This window comes from Camelina sativa, chromosome 17 (assembly GCF_030686135.1).
Source record: "Camelina sativa cultivar CO46 ecotype springtype chromosome 17, ASM3068613v1".
Taxonomy (NCBI): Eukaryota; Viridiplantae; Streptophyta; class Magnoliopsida; order Brassicales; family Brassicaceae; genus Camelina; species Camelina sativa.
In genome coordinates, this window is record NC_141896.1 from 34,014,152 (window position 1) to 34,035,541 (window position 21,390).

Consider the following 21,390-nt stretch of genomic DNA (forward strand, 5'->3'; position numbering starts at 1 on the left):
AGACTTTTGTTCGAGTAAGAGATAGAAAACCAAATATCATCTGTAATTTTAGTAAACACAGGAAGTAAAATAGATAAAACGGTTGGTGCAACGGTGTTAAGAGTTTTTGGAATATGAGAGTTTGTGTTGTAACTTGTAATTGAGATGTAGCTACTGTTTTTAGATTCTTAAGAAAAACACTCGTTTTACAGTTGTTATCAGACTAAGTCAGCTTGAGAGAGTAAGCTACTTCAAAGCAGATTCTATGCGGTGTATGCGTAAGTGAGTAAAAAAAACAAATATGAAACAGAACCTTGGATCAAATATCACGTTTGTGAATTCCGAAAATAGAAAGAACAAAAAATAAATCCTCAAAACACTAATCCAGAAGAGAAGACTTTAGAGTCAGATGGAAAAATTGAAGAGATTAAAGAAGAAACTTCTTATCTCTCTAAAAACGACCAATACCCCAAACCCTGATAATTCCATCAGTGTAGCCACTGAACAAAGTGTTTCCATCCGCACTCCAGTTCAAGCTCGTGCAGTAGATCACCTGCATTTTGCACTCTACGTTAGTACAAACACAATCTATCTCAGAACAGAGAGTAGCCAACAAGTAGAGCCTAGACTGAAAACAGTTACTTCACACCCACATGGAATCACTTCAGCGTTCAGACATTACAATCTAAATTATCAGTTACCAGAGCTAACCTAAACCATGTTTCTTAATTTAGATTTTAGAGTAAACTACTCTCGTACCCACCAGAATGATAGTTCATCAATCAAAACAGAAATACAATCTTGAGAAACTAAACTACACATGAGACCAATTGACAAAAACTAAACATTACTTTTGATTCAGCAACAACAAAACTTAGAGCTAGACAATTTACAATAAGATGATCACTATACAAAAAACAGAAGAGTTATTATACCTTAGTCTTGTTACCGATACCAACAGCACCATCAGACTTCTCAGCCTCAACCTTGAGATCAACCTTCAAATCCTCAACAACAGTCTTGCTCTCAAGATCCCAAATCCTAATGCTATTCTCTGTTGCTGCACACAACCAGTACCTATTGGGACTGAAACAAAGTGAGTGAATAACAGAGCCAGCCTCAAGAGAATACAACTTCTTCCCTTCAGCCAAATCCCAAAGCAAGATCACACCATCTTTCCCACCACTGGCACATAACGAACCATCAGGTGACACAGCAACGGTGTTAAGGTAACCAGAGTGACCAGCAAGAGTGTTCCTAAGCTTACAATTCTGGAGATTCCACACCTTCACAGTCTTATCCCAAGAAGCAGATACAATGGTTGGCACAAGAGTGTTAGGGCTAAACCTCACACAACTAACCCAATCACTGTGACCATCACCTTCAGTGATGGTATACTTGCACTCACCAAGTGTGTTCCAAAGCTTAATCGTACGATCACGAGAAGCAGACACGATCTGACGGTTATCAGTAGAGAAAGCTACAGAGAGAACATCTTTCGTGTGACCAACGAAACGACGAGTTGACTCTCCGGTGGCGAGATCCCATAGACGAAGCTCACCGTCCCAGCTCCCGGAGAGAGCGAATTGTCCATCGGAGGAGAGAACAACGTCTTGGACGAAGTGAGAGTGACCAGTCATCCTACGCTGAGCAACACCGTAAGACTTGTCTTCCTTTGTGAGTTTCCAGAGGATGATTGATTTGTCACGCGACGAAGTGACGATAACGTCGGAGTTATCGATCGGCGTGGCGATGGCCGTGACCATATCGGTGTGGGCACACATTGTGCCTTTCAACACGAGTCCTTCAGCCATGGTTTAGGGTTTGAGAAGGTGAAATTTAGGGTTCTTTGATTCTTCTTCCGAGAGAGAGAGAGGCGACGGCAAAATGGAGGTAACAAGAAACGAGATCATTTTATACCTCTGCACAAAAATATATAATTAGGGTTTCTGATCGGAATTTTTCGAGACTTCTTACTTGGGCCAACCTTTAAGGCCCAATTAGTGTAAACGGGCTATAAAATAAAAGTAGGTTTTTTTTTTTCTTCTTCTTCTCAGTTGAATGTATGATGATGATGATGGTCTTTTTTAGACCACATATTTAGATTTGTCATTCTATATAATGTGTTGCTGTGTTTTGTTTTGTCTGAGAATGGAGCAGGAAGAGAGGTTTATAGAGCTAATTGCAGTCTTAATTAAATTATAATATGTTTTGTTACAATGGACTAATGGAGTGACATTATTTGTTTGGCTGCGAGGCAGTGAGTGTATTAAGGATTCATCATCCCACACCACACCTATCAAATAATTACGAATTGTAAAACTCAAAAATTAATTATGTTTACTTTGAATACCATTATATTAGAAATTAAAATCCGAAACAAAACTTTTATGTCCTGCACCAATATCTTATTATATAAAGTTGGATTTTGAAAGTTAGCCATTAACAGGATTTTGACATGTGTCAAATTATCAATATGAGATTTTGACATGTGTAAAATTTAATATTTAATAAGAAGAATTTGAGATTACAACAAAAAAAACAAAATATTTTGTTTTAAATAATATTAATACTGTAAAAAGATAATTATAAAAAAATTCGAAAATTAAAAAGTTATTTTTAAATAATTATAAGGAGACTATATATATTTTATGAAATTATATAACATTATTTACTTATTTTTTAACTTAAGTTATTAATTTTACAAACAACAAGGGTAGAAATGAGATTAAGGAAAATATACAGTTAATTATTAATTCTAAATTTTGTAAATACTCACTTCTATATAAACATCTCATATTTTTCATTAAAAAAATAATTTATTAATATACACTTCTTTCAACTTTGTTTTATTGGTAAAACTATTTTAATGGGAAGATAAATTTTCTTATTTTTTTAAACCAAAATTTTCTCCTATTTTCTCTTTTTCAGTTTGGAAATTGTAAGATTAATATGTTGACTTAAAAAAAATATTAATATATGCGTCTTTTTCTAATACTTTATTTTAAAATTTATTGTAGCATTTTTGAATTGTTCTATTTAATAGATATTTTTATCTTTAAATTATTTGGGATTCATATAATGTCGTGCTTATAATTTTCTATTATATCTATAATTATATCAAATTATTTTTCGTTCTAATTTCTCAACATTGATTAGTTTATCATAGACCTTTTTTTGCAAACATAATTGTTATCATTCATTCAATCCCAAAGGGAGATAACGAGTAGAAGCTCATCAACCTAATGGTTGGATAAAATAGGCTGACCAAACACAAGTTTACAGCTAACATAGATAGATAGATTGGAAAAACATAAATCGTTGTCTATAGATCCGTAGGAGCTCGGAGACTGTGACACCCTGGTTTGCGGATAGGTTTAAAAGAATTGATTTGGCCACCTATATCACCAAAGTGCACTTATCTTTTCAGTCAATGATCCTAAGAGAACTCCAGAGTTAGGTTTGCTTAATCAGGAGTAGTTTCAAGATGGATGACCTTCCGGGAAGTGATTGTCGGAATTGTGCGAGCGAGAACAAAAAACAGGAAAAGATCATATGGTGATGTGTAGAATCGGTAAACAAGTATTTAAAAACTCATGGACGTAACAAACTGGTCGTCAGATATGAGTGGTCTCACGGGCCGTGATTAGACGTGGGGTCCACTGTGTAAGGTGGGCAAATGGGCTAGGAGTGGACATGGAGCTCACTAAGCAAAGTGGCAGAGACAGAGGCTACATCATAGTGTGTCAAAGACACTTCCACTAATACTTTAGGAAATTTAACATTAGTTACTATCAAAAGATTTTGTGACATTAGACAAAGGTCTTTAGTTTCATTGGTTGTCGGAGCAAGCCATTTTTAGATAGCTAAAATACGTGAACATGTTCTCTCCATACAATAGGAGGAATAGCCGAGATTCTCTCGACGGTAGAGGAGGTTGGACGCAAGGTTATCTCTCCAAGGGAGGAAGGTGGAGGATGTTGGATGCAAGGTTATCCCTCCAAGGGAGGAAGACGGAGCCAAAGTTCTCTCCATGGTGGAGGAGGTCGGATGCAAAGTTCTTTCCATAAGGGAAGAGGGCGAAGCCGAGGTTCTCTTGGTCATACACTATTGTGATTGTACAGCATTGATTAGTATATTATGTAATATCTTTTTATTCGAAATTTTTTTGAGCCAAAAATTTTAGTAAATAAAAAAACTATGCAAAAGTGAAAATAAAGATACATATAATAGTTTACTTAATGTGTTCATACATATATTGTTTAGGTGCTGGTAAAATATATATATATATATGTAACATACAATATATTTTGATGTAAAAAATATACTTTTAATGGTAACATACAAAAAAGATTTGTAAATAGATATAAATCAATATATTATAGCAAAAATAATTTTTTGAAAGAACGTACAACAACTTTTCAAATATTTTTGTTAAATTTAATTTTATATACAAAATTTTAAACCCGCACATCGGACAAGTCCTTATCTAGTATAGTATAATTCTACGGTAATTGGCTAATGGCTAGAGCCTAAAACAAAACTTGTTACAAGTCGTTTTGATAAACCCCACATGAGAACTCGACCGACAAGCTTCTGATGAAATAGAATCAAAGTCGGTCGGTACAATTAAAGTAAACAAACCGAGTTTGGGCTATTTCAAGCTTGTTGTAGTAAAAGAACACAATCTTCGACTGTCCTGTCCCGTGGGGGATACAAACTTTTTTTACATGTTCGAGTTTCGAAGAAGAAGAAGAATCTCGTTTGGGGGAATAAGACGAAGTGATTGATTAGACTGAAACCCTCTTTATGTTTTATCTATTGAACCATCTCTGACTCAAAATCATCTCTCTCGCCTGCAAAGTTTTCTCCTTTTCAAGCCGAGTGGGCGACCCAATTCGTGAATCTTCATCATTCTGCGAGTTTTGTGAGCTATGTATCTCTCTGTTTGACTTCAGTAAGTAAGCTTCACCAGCAGCCATGGATTTCGTCAGGTTCTTGTTCTCATCTTTCTTTAAATTTACTGTTTTCGTGAAAATTCGAAATTTAGTTTCTTGCGTTCACTCTCTCTAGCCCACTAATTCCAAATCCTCAGGAAAGGGTTTTTGGTGAATAAAGTTAGGGTTTTTGTAATTGATTCGATACCTTGTGATAAAAAAAAAATTAGGGGTTTTTGGAGGAAGCATAGAAGGAAGGTTTTGGTGACGGCTGGTTGTTTAGGAAGTGGTTATTTGCTCTACAAACTATACAATTCCCATACTCGTAAGCTTGCTGATTTGGAACGAGAACTCGCTCACCAGCGTGAAAATGACGAATTCATCAAAAACCAGTTAAGTCTTGTCTTTTGAGCTGATATATAAAAACCTCAGGTCTTTCGAATTCTGTTCTTATGGATTCTCTTACTGATCTTTCTATGCTTTTTTTTTATTTAGAATGAAGGCACATTTCGAGAATATTCAGTTGATTGTGGATTCGACCACACTGCCTCACGCAATGCAGTATTTGAGTATTCGTATAAGCGAGGATATCGATGTCTCTGATGTTATGGAGAGACTGGACAAAGGCAAAGGAATGTTGAGTTCTTCCGAGAAGCTTCAGCTCTGGGACGAGCTCAAGATTTTGAGTATGCACTGCACTCACCTACTACTTACTCTTTTCAAATTTTTCTGTTTCTTACCTGTATTATTCATGTTATGTGTTTGTTTTTTTGCCAGGTTTCACGAGGATGGTTTTGTCTCTGTGGTCTGTGACATTGCTTAGCTTATACATTAGGGTTCAAGTCAACATTTTAGGCAGACATTTGTATGTTGACACCGCACGAGCTCTTGGCAGCTCTCATTTACTTGTAAGATAATCTCCTTCCCTCTTCTATAGACTGAGGAAATTACTGTTCATAAATCGATACTGCACATGTTCTTTCCTGCTCCCATGAGTCAGTGTGCTTGGCTCTCAGAGCCTCTTTATGTGATCATGGTGTTGAGGCCCTTACCTTAGAGTTCCTTTGGGAGAACAAGTATTTTTTCATCTTTTATGTGATTTTAGTATGACATGTTACTTATCTCATCACCAAGAAACTATTTCTAGGGAAAACACATTGGTCCATTTTTTGACAACTTGTATAATCACGTCTCTACTAGTAGCTCTGTCTATCTTTGTTTCCCTTCTAAAAATTGAAGTGTTATACTCTGTTTAGTCTTTGACGTAGTTCTGGTTACCTTATAAAGCAGCTTCCGCTTGTCCTGTGATTTGTTTGCCGTGTGAGCTTTTAAACGTTTTTTCATCTTCCTCTTTGTTTTGTGCAGGAAGAGTTAGATCTCATTGATAGAAACGATGAACAGAAGTATTTGTCAAGTGCTGATTTTCTTGTCACCAATGCAATGCCAGGTTTGATTTCAGATATGCAGGATGCAGTCAGGGAAGTTCTTAAAGGGTACGTTCCGAAATGCGTTTGTAGATCCTTCATAAGTTAACTATAATTGAGAGAACTTAATATATATGTTTGTGTGTGTGTGTGTGTGTTTTTAATTACAGAAAGCAGTTAAAAGATGTAATTACCACAGCAGTTCTTCAAGAAACTGTGATGCGGGTTATGGATGTGTTTATGAGCACGGGAAGTCCACATCACTGGGTTGATTATTTAATGATGCCTCAAGACACAAGTGGCTCTTCGGATGAAGCTATGTCCAAGTTTCAACAACTCATGGTTGAGACCCGAGAAGTACTCATTAGGTAAGATAAACACACAATATTTCCTCTTTATTACATTTGTGGATGGTTGCAGAATAACCTTATCTCTTGATGTCTTTCTTGTGTTGCAGCACTGAATTCACAGATATAGTGGAAATTTCGCTCAAGTGTTTCACGGACGCGTTGGTAGAGGAAATGGAAACGCAGACTGTAGCAGGCGGTTTGGTTACAGGGAAACCATTAGCAAAGGTCTTACCACAGATTGAGAAGACGATGCATGTGATTACAGCTGAACCAAGCAAGAACCGGTTCTTACAACTCATCAAAGATCTGCCTGAAGTTAAACTTTTTTTTACTCTTTTATACGCTAATATGCCGCAATAGCAACTTTTGTTTCTTCTCTTTAGCATTCCTCAAAGGGTCTTATTAGCTTGAAAAGAAATGCAGGAATTTTTGTGTTTTGTTGAGGCTTGTAGAATCAAAGTTGACTTCGTTGCTTTGTTTTTGATTAGAAAGAAAACATTTTTTTAACTGGACACTTGGAAACTTTGATTATAAAATAAGTAAAGGAAGTTGCATTTTTCAGTTTTAATATATGTAACATTTAAAGTGTCCACGATCCCTCCATTGCGGCCGGGACTTGCACACAAGTCAACGGAACTAAGGTTGATTTTTCTAATCTACATCTACATGTACAAAGGTTTATACATAAATATATCCGTCATTTATGAGATTACTAGAGAACCAAAGTGGTAGAGTTATTACAATTGTCTGGAAAAATGTATATTCAGATGACTGACGGAGTTCCTACTCCACCGGAGCAAAGTTCGTTAGACCACCGGGTCGGTCAGATCACCCTTTCATTCTCAATCCTTTTTTTTTTGTTTATATATCTAATTTGCTTTAGTTATGAAGGGTTAATCTTGATCTTCTTGATTATAACTAGATTGACGACCTTGATAGACAGAAAGAGATTGATGATTGGCTTCCGATAACTTCATCGAGAAACGCGAAATGGTGGTACTCCACGTTTCACAATGTGACTGCCATGGTTGGAGCCGGCGTCCTTGGTCTCCCTTACTCCATGGCCCAGCTCGGATGGTACGCAACGTCGCATTTGCATTTGAATCTCTTGTTATCCACATTTTTAGAAGCAATTAAATATTTTAATGTTTCATCAAACCTTTGCAAATTTTTATACTATAACAAAATATGTATTTTTGAATATATGTATCTATTTTTCCTTACAAGTTACAACAATCAGTTTACCTATTTTTCCCATTGAACGTATATGTATTTCATGATATATATATAATCAAATCATATATTCAAAGATTTTACATGATCTTGTTGTATATGTTAGGGGACCAGGCATAACAGTGTTGATACTATCATGGGTAATAACACTCTACACATTATGGCAAATGGTGGAGATGCACGAGATGGTTCCTGGAAAGCGCTTTGACCGCTACCACGAACTTGGCCAGTTTGCGTTCGGCGAACGTCTTGGCCTTTATATCATTGTTCCTCAGCAAATCGTTGTCGAAGTAAGCATTAATTCCCAATTCGATTGTATGCAAAAGTATTGATTTTAAATACTTATCATTTAATGTTTTAAACGATGTAAATCTTGATTTTGGTTACTTGAACAAATTTAAGGTTGGAGTGTGCATAGTTTATATGGTGACCGGAGGACAATCATTGAAGAAGTTTCATGAACTCGTCTGTCAAGATTGCTCACCAATCAGACTTTCTTTCTTCGTGATGATATTTGCTTCTTCTCATTTCGTTTTATCTCATCTTCCAAACTTCAATTCCATCTCGGGTGTCTCTCTTGTCGCCGCTGTCATGTCTCTTAGGTATACTTACTCATCTTGTATAGGCATTATATACTAGAAAAACGTTACAATAGATAAATAGTATTTTATATGTATAAGCTATATTTGAACATGTGCATAGTATATAATAACATGACGTTTTTGTTCAAAAATGTGGAAACATGATAAATTGTAAATAAAAATGGTAGAATCATGTTTCTGAAAAAGTGGTATATTAATCGATAATCATCATTTACGTCTTTTTTTAGTTATTCGACAATTGCTTGGACAACAACAGCCGCCAAGGGCGTTCAAGAAGACGTTCAATATGGTTACAAATCAGGCACGCCCTCATCAACAGTCTTAAGTTTCTTTACGGGGCTTGGGGGCATTGCGTTTGCTTATGCAGGTCACAATGTGGTCCTTGAGATCCAAGCAACGATACCTTCTACTCCAAATAAACCTTCGAAAGGTCCTATGTGGAGAGGGGTCGTGGTGGCTTACGTGGTCGTGGCCTTGTGTTATTTCCCGGTTGCTTTGGTTGGATACGGCGTTTTTGGAAACGCTGTTTTGGATAACGTTTTGATGTCGCTTGAAACGCCCGTTTGGACCATCGCAGCCGCTAACTTGTTCGTCGTCATGCATGTCATTGGTAGTTACCAGGTCAGTCCAATAACTTTAAATGTTAGTCTAGTCTCTAGCCTCTGTCTAGGTCTTGGTGAAAATGTTACATGAGACACATTGCGAAAATTTGAAATTCTAAATAGAAAATTTGACTTGCAGATATTCGCAATGCCGGTTTTCGACATGGTGGAGACATTTCTGGTTAAGAAACTGAATTTCAAACCATCTACAATTCTTCGTTTTATTGTACGAAATGTTTATGTTGGTAAGTACTTTGGTGTAATATACTCTATACGCATCTCTTAATATTTTCCTAATAGATGATAAGATACAACTTATATGAATCTAAACAACATTCTCTACTATGTGAGGACAGCTTTAACCATGTTCATTGCGATAATGATACCGTTCTTTGGTGGCCTTCTCGCTTTCTTTGGAGGATTCGCGTTTGCTCCGACAACGTATTTTGTAAGTGTGTATATATGTATTACTTATGAAATTTTGAACTTTATGCAGATTAATTTCTTATCTGTAAAAGCAAATTAATATGTAATCAATATTGTACGCTTTACAATTTTGTTTTGCAGCTTCCTTGCATAATGTGGCTGATAATCTATAAACCAAAGAGGTCTAGCCTGTCTTGGTGGACAAATTGGGTAATGTGTCTCTTTTGTTTATTTGTTTTTTTTTTTTAAATAGAAGATATCCCGTGCTATAAAGCACGGATCAACATTTTATTTAAAAAATATAATACAATATAATAATAAAGCATGAATTGGGTAATGTGTCTTTATTATAAAAATATAACCTTGCATCCAATTTCCCACATTTTACTTCTTTGGGGAGATAACATTGTGTCCAACCTCCTCCACTATAAAGAAAACCTCGGCTCCATCCTCTTCATGTGTGGAGAGAACATGTTTACATCTTTTAGCTATCTAAAATTGGCTTGCTTCAGCAACCAATGAAATTAAAGACCATTTTCTAACGTCACAAAATCTTTTGGTAGTAACGAATGTTAAATTTCCCAATGTATTTATGAAAGCTTCTTTGACACACCATGATGTAGCCTCTGTTCCAAACTCCTATGGATCTATCAACAATGATTTATGTTTTTCCAATCTATTATGTTTGTTGTAGGCTTGCGTTTGATTAGCTTATTTTATCCAACCATTAGGTTGATAACCTTCTTCTCTTTATCTTCTTTTGAGATTGAAGGTAATAATTATGTTTGCACAAAAAGAAAATGTCTATGACCAACCAAACAAGATTGAGAAATTAGAAGAAAATTAATTTGACATAATTAATGAAAGAATTGAAAATTACAAGCACGGTAATATATGAATCTCAAATAATTCAAAGATGAAAATATAAATTAAATAAAACAATCTACAACTACTACAATAAATTTTAAAATGCAGTATTAGAGAAAGAAGATGCATATATTAATCTTCCATTTCTTTTTGGTCAACATAATAATCTTACCTATTCCAAACTGAGAAAGTAGAAAGTAGGAGTATATTTTGGTTTTAAAAAATAAGAAAATTTTTTTTTCCTATTAAAAAAGTTTGACCAATAGAACAAAGTTGAAATCAATATTTTTAGATAAATTATATTGTTAGGTGAATAATATGAGACAGTCTATATTTATATAGAAGTGAGTATTTACATTTTTAGAATTAATTATGTTCTGTATATTTTCCTTATTCCCTTTTATATTTTATGAGAAAATTTATTCCAATGAGCTCATTATTTTTTTAAATATTTTTTGCTTCCCACTTTCTTGTAAGACATACTATCGTTCGACGTTAAGAACGCTTTCTGTTTAGTTAATCTAGTGTTAATATAATCTCTGTTGTTATCTTGCATTTGTGTATTCATCTTTTTTTATGCTACCTATCCTACAAATTAATATAAATAATAATAACATAGTGAGAAATTTGTTAATCCCAAAAACCTTAGTTATTATGCATAATAAACTTTGTTAACACTTCAAAGTCAAATATTGCGTAGTATGCATTATGAAACTGTGAAACAATACAAAATTCAAAAAAACGACGATGAAAACACGTGGTAATTTATATGAATATTTTTATATATTTGCTTCGATTAGACAACAAATTGCCTTTAAGAAAAATGATGTGTCAAACAAAAAGTTAATAAAAACAAAGAATAAAATTTTACCAAGAAAAACAAAGGTAGTCGAAATTATTTTGTTTGGTGAAAAATATTTCATCATCTCTTTGCTTATAGAGAAGTGTATTTAGAATCATTTTCCTTTTATGATTAACAATTTTTTTAAAAATATAAGAAGATTACAATTCTTATACATCGTTTTACCAAGCTTGAAAACCATGATTTCTGATAGTTAAAATTGATGTGTGTCACGAGCTGATGAGTTACCAACTTTGATATGTGATTTCTGATCGTTAAAATTGACATGTATCACGACTTGATGAGTTATTAATTTGGATAATTAATCGTAAAACTGACATATGTCAAGATATGGTGAATTTTTAATTTTGATATCTGATCATTAAAACTAACACGTGTCACGATCTAGTGAGTTACTAACTTTGAAAACCAACCTTTATATAATAAGATAATATTCGTTTAAAAGAAGGTTATTTTGTTTGAGACAGTATTTACTTTTAATATTGCAATTGTTTGATAAATCTAGATATTTTTTTAATATTAATTATTTTAGAGTATTATAATATTTTAATTTTTTTAATATATATTACTATTTTATTTTATGTGTTATATTTGCATCATTATTTTTTGAAATATTGAAGTATTAATTATTATATTTTAATTGTGAGCAAATAAAATTTATTAATTTATCAACCACGTAAATTTAGTTTTACCAACCTGCCGATGTGGAACATTAAAACAAACATTTTTTTCTTCATAGATTGAGTAATATATCTTCGGTTTTTTAAATTCAAATCACAACTTATGCCGAAACATTCTGTATATATATTTATCATATGTATTATATAATAATTCAAAACAATTTGTAAATGAAATAAAAGAAAATAATAGTAGAATCATAATTTAAAATCTTAACAAAAGTTTTCAAATATAGTTATTAAAATAATATTTTGGATACTTAGATACAAAATCTTACTTTTTAAAATTTTGATTGGTTTACGATTTTTTAAAAACTAATTAGTAATTTTTGTCCATAACTAATTAGAAAAAAAATATTTTATTAGTCAAAAAGTAAAATTATATTTTTACCATTATTTAAAAATTAAACATTTACCTTGATACCAATGACATAAAAATGTAATGTTTTACACTTTATAAGTTTAGTTTCATATTTGTATTCTCAATTAATATAGTAGGATAAAATTTATATAACATTAATCGGATACTTTTTCATCCTTCAAAACTAAAGATACTTTTGGTCAAATCACTAAAATAAAATATCATGATAATACCTAGCCTGGGAATATTGTTCCTCAAAATCTCAACTAGACATCACTTCGTTCTCCAATATTCCAATTAAGCTAACACCATTCTTTTTCTTGCCAAATTATAATTAGTCACAACACGTGTTCATATATGTACGTTATAAACCGGTTTGTGACTTGTTCCTACTTTGGTCATAACTCATAAATAAAAAAATTAGCAAATATTTATTTTAAAAATAACCAATTTAATATTTTACATAAAATTACTGAAACAAACACAAATTTATTATGTGTATAATGTTATAACTCAGCTAGTTGCTTTCTTTTTTTGTTGAGTGAGAATTTCGAGAAAATTCATACTTGTCTGAATTCTGATGTTTGAATAACTAAAGGAATTATATATAACCTTAAATAACTTAAGAAATTATATGGTGTATAGGAAAAGAATAATTTTTTTATGTTGCTATCAGTTGTATGATTCAATGTAGATTGCATACCAAGAACCATACTTAAAATATAATTGAGACTGTCAGTACATATATAGATAATGCATTAAGAATGAATTAGTAAGGAGGTTTAGCACTGAGTTCACAACAACAAATACGGCCAAAACTATATACTCGACACCCCCCTCCTCTTGGGTATCCCATAGACATGCATCTTCTATAGCATTCCGGTGTGAGTGTACATACGCCAATGCATTGGTAATATTGCCCTATGTGGTTCATCTTAAACACATTAATAATAGTTTGATTACAAAATAATCAATTTAATATTTTAACAAGTTTTTAAAGCCTCTTGGACGTAACAAACCGGCCGTCGGATATGGATGGTGGGCCCATTAAAAAAGGTGGGCCCATGGACTGGGATTGGACATGGAGCCACTAAGAGGTGGCGGTCGGGGCATTACAAGTGGTATTAGAGTTGAACGCAGACGAGTGTGGAGTCTAGTGGGCTCACACCATCGGGGGTGATGGTCTCGGTGCGCAATGAGGACATTGCTATCTGTTAGTGGGAGTGAATTGTGCCACCTTGGCTTCAGAGACTTGCGGTGAGGTTTAAAAGAATTGATTTCGCCACCTATGTTACCAAAGTACTTATCTTTTCGGTCAAGGGTTCTGAGAGAACTCCAGAGTTAAGCGTGCTTGAGCTGGAGTAGTCTCAGGATGAGTGACCTCCGGGAAGAGACTATCGGAACTGTGCGAGTGAGGATAAAACACAGGAAAAGATCATATGCTGATTTGTAGGGACGGTAACAAGTCTTTAAAGCTTCCCGGACGTAGCAAACCGACCGCTGGATATGGATGGGCTCACGAGCCTAATAAAAGAACGTGAGGCCTATTAAAGAAGATGGACCCATGAACTGAAAGTGGACATGAAACCCACTAAAAGGTGGCAGTCGGAATGTTACACCATTAGTCTAATACTAAAATTATATTTTTACTCTATTTAAAAAATTAAACATTTGGCATAATACCAAAACATAAAAATATAATATTTTACATTTTATAAAGTTAGTTTCATATTTGTAATTTTCAATTAATATAGGAGGATTAAATTTTAATAATGTTAATTAGATACTTTTTCATCTTTCAAAACTACAAATACTTTTGATCAAATCACTAAAATATAATATTATGATAATACCTAACCTGGGAATATTATTCCTCAAAATCTCAATTAGACATCTCTTCTATCTCCAATCTTCCAATTAAGCTAACACCATTCTTTTTCATGCCAAATTAGTCACTACACGTGTTCATATCTTTACGTTATAAACCGGTTTGTGACTTATTCCTACTTTGGTCATAAATAAAGTAAAAAATAACCAATTTAATCTTTTAACATAAAATTACTGAAACAAACATAAATATATTATGTGTATTATGTATATAACTCAGCTAGTTGCTTTCTTTTTTTTGTTGAGTGAGAATTTCGAGAAAATTTTGATGTTTGAATAACTAAAGGAATTATAATCTTGGATAACTAAAGAAATTATATGATGTATAGGAAAAGAGGAAATTTTAACCACTCATAGGTGGGCCAATGATAGGATGGATTTTGGGTTGAGGGTGAGATTCTCAATACTCACGGCTGCAAACACCTTAAGTGGCCACCACAGAAAAATTTAATATTGGGCTATGCGGCCTCCAGGAACCACTCTTGCCGCCTTCGGGACGCACGCCAAGCCTTCGGGGTAGTGGGCTAGTCAGGGCCCATTGGGCTTTGGATACCTGGATTATCAAAAAAAAAAAAAAAGAGGAAATTTTTTTATGTTACTATCAGTGTCTGTATGATTCAATGTAGACTGTTGTAGAAACTGAGTTTCACACAATGAATTTGTTTGAAAGGAGAAACAAATTCAATAAAGCTATATCTCTAAGAAATCGGATCAAAGCTAACAAGCAAAAGGGAATTGAAATCTCTTGGAAAACAAGTTAGAGTTTTGCTCAAGAACTTATGAACAATTAGGGTTTTTGTATTAATTGTTGGATGATCTTACAAGATGGGAGACATCTCCTATTTATAGGGTTCCCTAGATTACAGAATATAACTACTTTCCTAAGGAATTAGATCAAGATTAGGGAAGTAACTTGTTTCTTGTGAGGTCGGCTGACGGGCGATCTGAATAGTCGATTCCTTGCTCCCAAGTTGGGCTTCTTGATATTCTTGGGCCTTCGTTCGAAGGCTGGATCCAACTCTGAGCTGAATCTCCGGTTCCGATAACCGGTTTACTTATTGGTTTAGATCGGTATGTTGAGGGTGTCAATTTCCGCACCAACAATTGCATACCAAGAACCATACTTAAAAAATATTTTTATTCATATATAGTTGAGACTGTAAGTACATATATAGATAATGCATTAATAATGAATTAGTAAGGAGGTTTAGCACTGAGTTCACAACAACAAATACTGCCAAAACTATATATTCGACACTCCCCTCCTCTTGGGTATCCCATAGACATGCATCTCCTATCGCATTCCGGTGTGAGTTTACATACGCCAATGCATTGGTAATATTGCCCTATGTGGTTCATCTTAAACACATTAATAACAGTCTGATTACAAAATAATCAATTTAATATTTTAACATGTCTACAAATGAGTTTTTTTTTATGTATGTTTAGTATTTATGATTCAAACCATTGTTTCAAATGAAAAGTCAAATCATATTTCATAAAATTTCAGGTAATTAAAAAAAAAATTATATCCTTTGTCAAATAAATGTGTTACCTAAAATCATAGGCAAAAGGATGAGAGCAAACATTAACAACGAAAGTAATAAACCAGATGAAAACTTATTTGTTGCCATTAGTTATTTTTCTCGAGGATGAAACAACTCTGTGTATATATCCTGCAAAGCAAATAGAACCTATAGAAAATAAGGTTAATTTTGTTACTTTGAGTAAAACAAGTTCTTCCATTTTATACGAACCTACACTTATATATGTATAACTCATTTACCTCTTTTTTTGTTGATATTTGAGTAAAACAAGTTATTTACTGAGAACTGATTGTGTTGGTTTTGTGTGTGTTGTTTATATATATATATATATATATATATATAAACACACATATAATAAACCTTCCATATTATATTAATTAACATGTAATTCTGGTCGACAATTTTTGGTCAATGAGGCTCATTATTTATTATGTTTCACTTTTATATTGCATTTACATGTTAAGTAATATATTTCTACTTTGTGGTCAAAGTAATATATTTCTATTTAAAGTAAACAATTTAATCCAACATTTATGTGTACATTAGATTATAACCCGCGTGTTGCGCGAGACTATAATTTTTTATTATTAATATGAATAGTTGAATATAAATACATGATTCAATATTAAAAAGACAAATCTATATAGATTTCAATTTTCTTTTATTAAGCCATACATAACTTATCTATTTATTTTAATATTTTTTACAACTAATACTTTTTTTTACTTTTTGGTATACACTCGTCATCTCTTGTATCTACTCTCTTTTCACATTTTCTTATCTCTATTAAAATATATTGATTATAAAAACATATCATAAGTATTTTTCATCTTTTATCATCTTCCAATACTCTTTTGTACTATTGTTTGAGTGATCAATACTTACTAATGTAGACGTAAAAAAATTTACAGAATATACCCACCTTTTATAGCGAAGTTTCATTGAAGTGTTATACTACACGTAAATTTTGCTTCTAGTAATGAATCTCATAATTGGACTTTATTCTATCCATAAACATCATAGTATCAAATATTACATTTTATCTTAACTGTTTGACAAAATAAAATTATGTTCACATATATAACTTTTTTTACTTTTAAATATGTACAGTCTACTATGTTTCTATATAATTTTCTTTTATTTCAATTCTCCTAAATCCAAAAACTCATAAGATTACTCTAATTTTTAAATATGTATATTTATCCAAAAATAGAATTCTTTTTCAATTTTAATTAAAATTCTACAATCTACCACTACTATTATAATTGTTTTATTACATATATATATATATATATATATTATTAATTGTATTAAATTAAAATTGAAATAATAATGGAGGATTTTTTAAAATAATACACACCAACTTTTAATCGATACCATGATAGAAATATTTAACTTTTTATTTATGTAACCTCTATTTATATTTTAATTTGATACATTTTTTTGGTTGTATATTGTTTTTCATTTTTTTTTGGTTTATAATTTAGTTTAAATTATTATAAATTATTGTTTCTAATAATAATAAAAATATTACCCAAATGAGTGAATTAATTGATGTATTAACTTTAGATATGTTCCTTTGATGATGTGGATTAATTTGTTAAAACTGAAAATAAAAAGTGATGAGGTAGAGGAAAGAGAAAGAGAAAACCCAACTTTATATAATAAAATATCCATGTGCATATTATCCGGACCCGAATCCCAAAACCGAAGTAGATGGTTCGGTTCGGGTATTATATAAAACCTGATCGAGTTCAGTATTTTTAAAGTTTGGATACCCGATCAGGTTCGGGTAATATCCGAATCCGAATGCTCACCCGAACCACCCCGAATTAAATGTAAAATATGCATCTTAGGGTATTTGAAGTCAAAACCTTAAGCATTTAAGGGTGCATCTTTAACCATTTTGCCATCTTCGTTTCTCTATCATAATGTGAAACGTTAAATATTTATATATACTAGATTATGACCCGCGGTACACCACGGGATAAGTTTTTGTAATTTTTTTTTGTTAATGTACTATTTTAATACTATTTTGCTAATTTTAGTGATTTAATATATAAATCGTGATATACCGCACAATAATTTTTGTTTACTATAATCTTAATTAAATCAGTTTGATTCAACATATTTATATTGGTGTTGTTAAAACATTAAAATAAGAATTTAACCCGTATTAAAATATTATATTACTGATAGTTTATTTTTAGTATTATTAATTTGATCATGTAATGTCATATAACCCATCATGTAATATAACTCGTTATATCAGTTATAAATTGTAAACTTCTTAAAATTGTATAATTTACTATATATTTATGTTGAACACACATCTATATACTTATTTAAGCAACCCTTTAAACAAATAACCCTACTCCATGTAAAATATTACACAAAATGCCACTGTATTTTAATACAAAATATAATAACAGAATCTTAATATTAATTTGTTGTAACCTGAAAATGATTATCCAAAAAAATAGTAATTATTAATTTATTAGATTACAAGAAATTATTAATAAAATAATTTCGAAATTATTTAATAAAATAATAATAAAATTATTTCGAAATTATGTAATAAAATAATTAAATAGATTCTATTTATTGTTTCAGAAATCTTAGGAAACAAGAACAAACTCTTTAGAAAATTATAAAACTTAAATTTATTTATAAAACTAAGATTAAATATTTACATATCCAAATCATTTAATAATAACAAATATATATTAAAATTAGGATACAAGATTGTTTATTTTTTTTAAATATATCTATATACTTATTTAAGCTATGTTGTTAAAAATTTAACCAGTTCTAATGTGACATATTACCAAAATGCTATTATATTTTAATTATTCTAATAACTAACAAAAGAAAAGTTTAGATTTGTTTACAAAATAATTAACTCTATTTATTGTTTCATAAATCTTAGGAAATAATAACAAACTATTTAATTGGCTAAAACTTAATTGTTTATACACAATATTCACTATATAAACAATACTAAGTGTATAATATTGATAATATACATAACTTAATTGTAATTTTCACCTATAAAATTAATATACAACATGTTATACCAATAACTTCAATTTGTAAATTTGGTATATTAAGATCTCTAAACACGATCACATCAATTTGTAATACCAAATCACGGGTCAATACATGTTTTGTTTGATTTTTTTAGCTTTACCAAATGTATAATTAACGAATTTGATATTGCACCAAACCAAAATAGTAGTACCAACTACGGGTCGAAATCAGAGTATGACCTTAAGTAAATTAAATATATGATTTTATAAAATGTATAGAATTAATAAATTTTTCTACTATTATTTTGTAACAAACAAATCCAAATTTACATAAATATTTCCTCACGCTGGTAACATTATTCTACAAAATATTAACGTGTATTTATGAGTCGAGTAATAAAACGGGTAATGAGACGGGTAACGAGACGCTCAAAAATTAAATTAATTTCCGATACTCGATCATTATTCATGGATAATATAATTATTATACCCTTCACTTGACCCTAAAGCTACGGGTACCTTTTTTCGGGACGGATACAAACCGAAAAACAGGTCCAATATGGGTATCAGTAGTAGTTTACAGGCCTACCTATTAGTTGTTTAATATGAATCAAAATTCACCATATAGTACAATATTATATAACATGTAAATGAATGATACAACATAAACATAATATTAACAAATAACAAAATAAAAAAAAATTTCCCACGCTACCAGCGCGGGTTATTATCTAGTTTTTTATATTAATTGAGTAATATATGACTGTTTAAGAAATTCATCAGGAAAAATACACCTTTTTAATTAACTTTATGTATTATATGATGATCACTACATTTAAATTTTAAAATCAAAAAGAGATGATAGGAGAATATTTTTTTTAATATGGAATAAATCTTCTAAATATGTATATTAATTATAAAACATTATATATATGGATACTTAAAATATTTTTATTGTGTTTGGTTATAAGGATAGTAGAGAAAGTTAACTAAACTTGTTTAGATATGAATATAAGCATTAAATAGCATTCAATGTAAAAACTTTCCAAAAAATATTTTTGAGGAAAAACTGCTGCAAAAATACTAGTATAGATACCAGTGTTATAAAATTTATAAAATATAAAAATTAGTTTTTTTTTCATAGTTTGTTTGAGTTTGGATATACCCGAATTACCTGAACCCGAGCCGATAGTTTAAAAAAGCCGGACGGATTCTAAATGTCTAAATCCAAAAACCCGAAAATCCGAATGCCCAGGACTATATATAGATTCGTTATTATTTTAGAAACAAATTACTTCAAATTAGTGCTTAACTTTCAAAACTGACCTTATACTTTTAACTAGGTACTGACCCACGGTAGAGACCGTGGGTTGAATTTTTTATTTAATGTAAATTTGTAATATATTTTGTTATTATGTTATTTTTAATAGTTTGAGATTATAAATTATGTTTGCTTATATAATAACTTTTCTATTTTTAAAAAAAATTTCTACAGAATTTAAATAATGTTGTTTTAAATTAAAAATTTGTTGTTGTGTTTGGGTAGCTTTAAAATTACCATTATATTAATGATATTATTTGTATATAGTTGATAATTGTGATTGTCAAGAGAGATATTTTAATGAAAAACCTTTGTCAATAAAACATTAGCATGTGCTGAAAAAAAAAACCATTAGCATGTAATGATGAATATAAAATTGTTTAAATATTTGTTAATATCACTTAATCCTTGTTATGGTTCTGAAATACGTAAAAGATGTAACATGTAAAAAGAGATTATTAGTATAATCTTACTTTTGGTGAAAGAATTATTCAAAAAATATAGAAGATATTCTTTTCTGTTTATGGGATAAACATTCTGTAAATATGTATGATACGATAAGGGGATCAATGTGATATTTTTTTACTTTCTTTAGCTGAACTGATATTATAATTTGTTTTCTTTTCTGTTAAAGGGATATATATTCCGTACATATAGGATATCGTTACAAAATCTAACTTGTTTAATGGAAGTGATTTTTTTTTCATCGTTTTTTTATTACCCATGTAACATTAATTTGTTTAGTTAGGTGACTAATTATTTTTTTTACTCTTAATGATTCTATCTTTTTATTAACTATTTCTAATGGCACTTTAATGTAATTTTTTACATTTTAAAGGTTATATTTATTTTTGTACTTCTCAATTAATATAGTAGGATTAGCGTAAACAAGATAAATAAATTCTTAAAGATGCATTAAATTAACAAAAACTCTAACAATGAGATTTGGTTATGTATGTAACAGGTATGTATAGTGCTTGGAGTTATTCTGATGATCTTATCATCGATAGGGGGATTAAGGCAAATCATTATTCAATCCAAAGATTACACTTTCTTCTCTTGATTAAATTTCCCATAATAACACAATCTACAATAGAAAAAATGATTTTTCTTTAGCAAATACATAGATTTATCAAATTTTCCATTCATGTTTCGTATGTCGATTGAAAGATACTTTTCCTTGATCAAATACATAAATTTCTCATTTTTTCTTATCATAAAGATAATGAGTAAAAATGTTATTGAGGTATTTATGCCGGGAAAAATATCAGATCACTAGACCTTTT

At 31.1% G+C, this 21,390-nt stretch overlaps 3 protein-coding genes across 5 annotated transcripts; 1 reads left to right on the forward strand and 2 right to left on the reverse strand.

The window, feature by feature from the left end:
- Window positions 1–279: 279 nt before the first annotated feature.
- Window positions 280–1,913, reverse strand: LOC104758163 (small ribosomal subunit protein RACK1y). Its single transcript, XM_010480985.3, has 2 exons — window positions 915–1,913; window positions 280–532 (listed from the first exon to the last, which is right to left on the reverse strand). Exons 1-2 carry the CDS (start codon window positions 1,791–1,793, stop codon window positions 431–433), a joined length of 981 nt encoding a protein of 326 aa, XP_010479287.1. The 5' UTR covers window positions 1,794–1,913; the 3' UTR covers window positions 280–430.
- A 2,697-nt stretch (window positions 1,914–4,610) lies between these two features.
- Window positions 4,611–21,352, forward strand: LOC104758164 (lysine histidine transporter-like 1). 3 transcript variants are annotated; one of them, XM_010480987.3, is made up of 15 exons: window positions 4,611–4,973; window positions 5,147–5,308; window positions 5,412–5,602; window positions 5,694–5,824; window positions 6,282–6,409; window positions 6,511–6,708; window positions 6,798–7,005; window positions 7,613–7,767; window positions 8,030–8,213; window positions 8,326–8,525; window positions 8,753–9,146; window positions 9,267–9,372; window positions 9,484–9,575; window positions 9,695–9,763; window positions 21,069–21,352. In XM_010480987.3, exons 1-15 carry the CDS (start codon window positions 4,960–4,962, stop codon window positions 21,165–21,167), a joined length of 2,331 nt encoding a protein of 776 aa, XP_010479289.2. In that variant the 5' UTR covers window positions 4,611–4,959; the 3' UTR covers window positions 21,168–21,352. The 3 variants fall into 3 exon arrangements, with proteins under 3 accessions (XP_010479289.2, XP_010479290.2, XP_087352172.1); XM_010480988.3 differs by lacking the exons at window positions 4,611–4,973; window positions 5,147–5,308; window positions 5,412–5,602; ... (2 more) ...; window positions 6,511–6,708; window positions 6,798–7,005 and adding an exon at window positions 7,389–7,508; XM_087496046.1 differs by lacking the exons at window positions 4,611–4,973; window positions 5,147–5,308; window positions 5,412–5,602; ... (3 more) ...; window positions 6,798–7,005; window positions 21,069–21,352 and adding an exon at window positions 7,389–7,508 and having other exon boundaries at window positions 9,695–9,890.
- Window positions 15,375–16,059, reverse strand: LOC147924695 (defensin-like protein 90). Its single transcript, XM_087497279.1, has 3 exons — window positions 15,994–16,059; window positions 15,763–15,901; window positions 15,375–15,553 (listed from the first exon to the last, which is right to left on the reverse strand). Exons 2-3 carry the CDS (start codon window positions 15,839–15,841, stop codon window positions 15,402–15,404), a joined length of 231 nt encoding a protein of 76 aa, XP_087353405.1. The 5' UTR covers window positions 15,842–15,901; window positions 15,994–16,059; the 3' UTR covers window positions 15,375–15,401.
- Window positions 21,353–21,390: the final 38 nt, after the last annotated feature.

Excerpts from the sequence above, each read along its gene's own strand:
- LOC147924695 (XM_087497279.1), bottom strand. The coding sequence starts at position 15,841 with ATGGCAACAAATAAGTTTTCATCTGGTTTATTACTTTCGTTGTTAATG. Across the intron at positions 15,554-15,762 it reads CCTTTTGCCTATGATTTTAG|GGCAATATTACCAATGCATT; the intron begins GTAACACATTTA and ends TGAACCACATAG.
- LOC104758163 (XM_010480985.3), bottom strand. The coding sequence starts at position 1,793 with ATGGCTGAAGGACTCGTGTTGAAAGGCACAATGTGTGCCCACACCGAT. Across the intron at positions 533-914 it reads GTATCGGTAACAAGACTAAG|GTGATCTACTGCACGAGCTT; the intron begins GTATAATAACTC and ends TGCAAAATGCAG.
- LOC104758164 (XM_010480987.3), top strand. Across the intron at positions 5,309-5,411 it reads GACGAATTCATCAAAAACCA|AATGAAGGCACATTTCGAGA; the intron begins GTTAAGTCTTGT and ends TTTTTTATTTAG. Across the intron at positions 8,214-8,325 it reads CTCAGCAAATCGTTGTCGAA|GTTGGAGTGTGCATAGTTTA; the intron begins GTAAGCATTAAT and ends AACAAATTTAAG.